The sequence below is a fragment of the Physella acuta genome, unplaced genomic scaffold (genome assembly GCF_028476545.2).
Source record: "Physella acuta isolate Inbredline_101_S28 unplaced genomic scaffold, ASM2847654v3 ptg000903l, whole genome shotgun sequence".
Taxonomy (NCBI): Eukaryota; Metazoa; Mollusca; class Gastropoda; family Physidae; genus Physella; species Physella acuta.
Window position 1 is genome coordinate 285,820 of NW_026732420.1, and position 6,000 is coordinate 291,819.

Here is a 6,000-nt window from a genome sequence, read left to right on the forward strand (position 1 = left end):
AGAAAGCTCAAGAATTTTGTGAAAAATGAAGGTTGATGATTTTTATAAAAATTTCTAAAACTTAAGTCTAAAATAAAAAAAATAACATGCAGCAAAAGTTGAATTTACAATTTTATAAATGTTTTGCTATTCTAGGTAGGTTTTTAAATTATATATAAATTGAAAATTACATGTAATTACAACTTTGTTTAAATTTACATGTAATTGCATCTCACTTTTATTGTTCACAAAATTCTTGAGTTAAGCATGATTTTTATTAGAAGTGACAATTATATTGTGTGGTTTTCATTTGCATGATTTATAAAATATAGTTTTCATGATTTACATGTAGATATTTGCTTTTTATTATATGTTGTTTTTTAAATATTAAAACAATCACCATATACCTAGAATTAAAAAAGACACACACTAATGACACACATTTTTTGATACATTTTAAATTCTCTAGTTTAAACATATTATTTATTTTCTTTTTAAACATTTTTAATTTTTTTGCTTTTTTTCTGAAGTTTTTTTTTTAATTTATCAATTTTTTTAGCTAACCTATATACAACAAAGAATACACACAAATCCTTTCAGATCAAAGTCTTTAAATTTCAGATAGAAAACAACAACTGTTCTGCATCTGTGTGATGTTGTTTTTGTATCTTTATTTTGTAGATTTGCCAGTTTGGTGTATGTTTTTTTTCTTTTGGTTTTCCTTCATAGCTTATGATGATCTTGATAAAAGTGGCCGACATTTCAAATGAGGCACGGCCAATGGCAGTAGCTGAGCCTTGGTTAGATTGTTTACTGCAAGAGTTCTTCAACCAGGTTAGCCTCAGACATGCAGATACTCAAGAGCTTTTACGTCATTCTGAACTTTAGCCAGGCTAAATTTAATTAATAATCTAGAAGTTTTGGAATAAATAACCATGTTGAATATTTTTTTTAAATTAAGTTAAACTTTGAAAAGTTATTTAGTCAATTTGGTATAAATAATTGGATAAAAATAAATAAAAAATTATATGGGTAAGCTTAATAAAATTAACAATTGAGTTAAAATTCAGAAAATCAGTTATGTCATAACATTGCTATAATGGTTGTGTTTTAAGCAATTATTATTATTGTAGTAATCTTGGTATAAAAAGTAGAGCTAAATTTCAGAAAATTAGTCACACAAAGATATGATGTTAAATTTTAATCGTAAAAGCTTTAAATCTCACAATAATTAAATCCAGAAACATGGTTGTTCAGTAAATTAACTAACTCAAAATACATTAATTCTAGAAATGTAATGTAAATATTCAAGGGGAAAACTCTAAAGATTTAAATTATTGTAGTAGATTTTAGTCATTTCTGTATTATTTGTAATACTTGGGGTGGAGGTATTTAGCTTGAATATAAAATTGTAACGTTTGAGATCTTGCTATAATTTTTTATTGTCTCTAACATGTTTTACGTGTAATCTTTGCATTTTGTGGTTTGGGTTTTTTCATTATACCCCTGTACATTCCCATTTAAATGTTTATTTTCTGCAACTTATTATATTTTTAATTTATCATTTTATTAAGCTAGACTATTATTTAAATACCTCATAACCTTTGAATTTTTTTTATCTATAAATATAAGTAAAATTCTTAAAGTTTAAGCTTAAAATAATTTCTTGAAAGAATTGAAATACACAATTAAATTACCAAATACTAATTTTTAGCTTCTATCCTTTTTTTAAATAACTATTTTTGCAGTGCACAAAAAAATTATTTTTTTTTACTTAGATATATTTAAATCTTCATTTTAAATTAGAATTAAAACTATTATTATAAATTAAAATTTTATTACCACACCTAATAAGTTTTCTAAAATGATCTAATTATAGAGTGACCTTGAAAAATTGGAAGGACTGCCTGTGGCGCCTTTCATGGATCGAGAAAAAGTATCCAAGTCCTCATCTCAAATTGGATTCATTAAGTTTGTCTTGCTACCACTCTTTGAAACTGTTGGGAAGCTTTTTCCACAACTGGAGGTAAAAAAGTTTTTCTTAAAATTAGTAGATATAACATATCTGGGATGGTATGGTCAAATTGTATAGCATTCTTCTGCTAACCTAATATCTTGAGCATGTCCCAGTCCAACCAACTAATGGTTTCCTGACTTAGTTTAGGGAAAGTAAAGGCGGCTGGGCATAGTACTGAGCACAATAACAGGTGAACTCAACTTCACCTGCCCCATGGGCCACCTAGTTCCAAAAGAATTTATATATATTTTAACCTTTTAAAATTGCTGAAATGTTATACATAAACAAAATTAGGGCTTTTTTTTCTTTCATTTTTCAGATATTAAAATTGTAATTAATCCTAAATTATGTTATCTACTTAATTGACATGTTTGTAAATGTCTGATAATTTATTTGGCTTGTATTGACAAAAATGGTGTCTGTTTCATATTTTATAACCACAAGGTATCTGTTCACAATTTACAGAGTGCCATCATTGAGCCAGTACGAGATGCCCTGGCCTATTACACAGAGATGCAGAGAGCCCTCGAAGAGGAGAAAGCTAAAAAAGATTCCTTAGCCGACAGCATGGAAGGGGATAAAAATGGTCTTCTCCCGGCTAAACTGAATAACGGCAGTGACGAGAAGGAGCCGGGCGGCATGAAGACATTGACACTGGGTCACAGTCTGACCCTGGCCAGAAACAACTCATCCAACCTGCGACGCGGCAGCACAACGAGACTGACATCGAAACACTCGATGGAGCTGGAGACATCTCCGTCATGACTGCGGCCGAGCCTGTGTTTGATTCCTCTTTCACCTCTCCATCCAAATATTTCACTCATTGCATAGCTGAAAAAACACTTTGAGGAATACAAATTAGTGTATTTACCTCCCTTTTATAATGACGACCAGTGAATGGAGTAAACTTTAAAGCTGGTTAACTTAACCCTACCACCTGGTTTAACATTGTTTTTACAGAAAACACAATCCTGTGTTAACAGACATATATTGTGATATTAGAAGACTATTTTCACAATTTTTTTGTTCGGTTCAAACACCTGCTCAAACTTTCTCTGTTTGAACTCATCTTACACTCAGGCATGTGAAAAGTGTTGTGAAACTAACATGTGAAACAAATCACACAACTCAAATCAGTACTACTTAAAATTTGAATACTTTCAAAGCTGAGGAATTCAGCAATGGAGAATCAGCGTCAGTATTTGTCAAGTGAAAGACTTAAACATTATCAATTGACAAATGTAACCAAACTTTGGTTTAATAGAAATGGACTTACATTTTCTAGAATTCTGGCTATGCTGTCAATGACTGACTAACATTACTAAGGAGGAAAATGACTCTTATGTGAAAAAAGTTTGGATTGGTGTTTTAAAAGTTTTGTGAAGGAAACATACTTAAGCTGCACTAATTTTTCCGGGTGATTAATTCATTTGATGCCAAAAACTATACTTAATATAAATTAATTAAATTGCATTTCACTTAAACTTTTACAGTTGTATGTTCCATTTTGATGTCATCCATTTTTAACTGTTTTTTTTTTTGTAATAAACCCATTTGATATTTAGAAAAAATTGGTTAAAAGTCAGGTTTGAGAGCCAATTTTCATTTGATTTTATAAAAAGTAGAAGAAAGTTTTAGACTTAGTGATTTGTAAATATTAATCCTATTGTTATTTGTTGTGTGAATCATGAAAGGTGATTAATTTATGCTGTTCTGAAAAGTTAATTGCTAATTATTCCTCTAGCATATATTTAGTTTAATTTTTTTCTGCTTATATGTTCCATCTTATCAATTTCATCAAGGTTTCAATAATTTCTACCCAAGGTAAAAATTACTGAAATCTCTATGTGTATTGACCTTGACCACGTGATCTCTTAATTCTACTCATGACTTTTTTGTCTTACTATTTTAAACCTGGCTGTTCTGTTTACAGTACATTATTTTAGCTTTGTTAGGCTGTTAATTAATAACTAGGGGGTTTCTATCTCCGCCTCCTTTCCTCCATTTTTTACCATCTTGCAGGTATGTTAATATTTCAAATAAACCAAATTATTATGGTACACTGAGTATTCCTTAGGTTGTTTTCCATGTTCTAAGTTTTATGAGGCAAGCCCCTGTCACCCAAAGTCCAATTTTTTAAACAAAATAAATGTTTATACACCATGTAAAAATAGCAAACCTATTTCATTAGGCTTTGTCTAAAGATAATTATTGAATCCAAAATTATTTTTTTTAGTTTCTTCAAAAAAGGCATATGAATGTTAATAAAAAAAGGACTGAAAACTAAAATAACTATTAGTATTATCACTCCAAACTTTAAATGTTGTCTACAATCTGCTACAATACAAAATTTTGTCTTATAACCTTCTTTGGTTAAACTAGGGGTGTTGTAGCGCTCTTTAAAAAAAATTTAACTGTTAGAAAATAGTAAACTTGTTTTGTTTTTTAAACTATCCACTTATAAATTTCACAAAATTACCCATTAACTTGAGGTTCTTATAGGTACATTCTGCATGGAGTTTGTATATAATTATTTAAAAAAAACACATGTTAATACCATTTTTTTTTAATTAAGATTTGTTACGTTGGAATGGTTAAAATATGTTTTTTGTCTTTGCAATAAAAATTTGAAGAAGCATAATATTGAAACATGGGTTGTTGTCCATAAATAATGTCCCACATCTGGGGAGAAGGAGGGTCAATACTTTGGTAATGATGTACTTCTTGTGTAAAGGTGTCAAAGAAACGTTAAACGGCATAAAGAGGAGAAAAATGTACGTTTTCGCTAGAATTATGGTAGTATGAAGATGGAGGGTAGAAATTTGTGTCCTTTTAAGGTGGTGAGGATGCTTACATTTTCTAATTATAAGACTTATTTTGGTGTGGTAGAATAAAAATCGTTAAAATTATGTGATCTTATTTATTTGGCCCTATGAAGGATTCGTCATTATTATATAAAAAACTAAAACAGTGCTAAAAATATTTTTTTGCTCCAGCTTTGCAGTTGATTACTTGCCCTAATGTTAGCTCTCTCCAAACCAAGGTCAAGAAAAGATGAAAAAATATGTAATCAAAATATGGATATTACAAACCAGTGTGATCACACCACACATAATCATCTCCATCACCGTGTAATATATGTATGTATGTACCATTTCACTTATAATTAAATAATCCCAAAGAATTATATATATATATATAAATGAAAGTTAAAAATTTTCATATTTTTGTACATGACTGAATGCTGAACAAAAACTAGGATTCTAGTAATGAAACAAAACTGTTATTAGCTTTAAGTTGTTGTAGATGCATCCTTGACTCCTGTCTCCACTGTTACTAACTCGCCCCATGGTGTTTACTACATTGGTGAAACTACATTTAAAATTTGTTCTTGTAATGTTGCCGTGGTATGAGTACCTTTAAAAAAATTATGCCAGTAGATAAATTCATTAAAAAGTAATTAATAATTAATTAGTAAATTTAATATTTTGCCATCTTAGTTATAACATATGTCTAGTAATTAATTTTTAAAAATCTAGGAGTAAAAAGTTTTCTTTCGCTAATTATATTTTAACAAATATAAGTAATTGTATCATTAAATTAGTTGCATAATCCTTTTGTATTATGTAAATAATAATTATTGCCTTTAGTTTAAAATAGATTTATTTTTTAATAAAACCAACATAGTACAAACTATAATCTTATACTTGAAAATTATAACAATTATGTGCAATGATAATTTTTTTGGGTTCTTGATCAGTTTTGATGGCTTCTCAATAAAAAGATTAATGATTGTTTGGTTGCCCCTGTATAAAATATGGTTGTTTATTAGTTTCATTGTGTAGTCTGCTCCTGTCTACATCTGCTGTAGAGTACACCTATGAGGAAGACACATATAATCAGCATTGATTCATATTTTTGTTTGTTCCTTTCATTTCCTTTACCATGTGCTCATTGAACCAAACTGTAGAGTATTAAAGAGGAAAGAAATTTGGTGAATTCTT

The 6,000-nt window shown here is 29.1% G+C and overlaps 1 protein-coding gene across 1 annotated transcript in view; it reads left to right on the plus strand.

Moving 5' to 3' along the window:
- Nucleotides 1-6,000, plus strand: part of LOC131953057 (high affinity cGMP-specific 3',5'-cyclic phosphodiesterase 9A) — a 167,052-nt gene extending 161,052 nt beyond the window's left edge. The window contains exons 13-15 of the mRNA XM_059316072.1: nucleotides 709-813; nucleotides 1,859-2,005; nucleotides 2,462-6,000. Coding sequence (XP_059172055.1) covers nucleotides 709-813; nucleotides 1,859-2,005; nucleotides 2,462-2,761 — 552 coding nt within the window. The 3' untranslated portion in view covers nucleotides 2,762-6,000. The remainder of the gene's footprint in view (nucleotides 1-708; nucleotides 814-1,858; nucleotides 2,006-2,461) is intronic.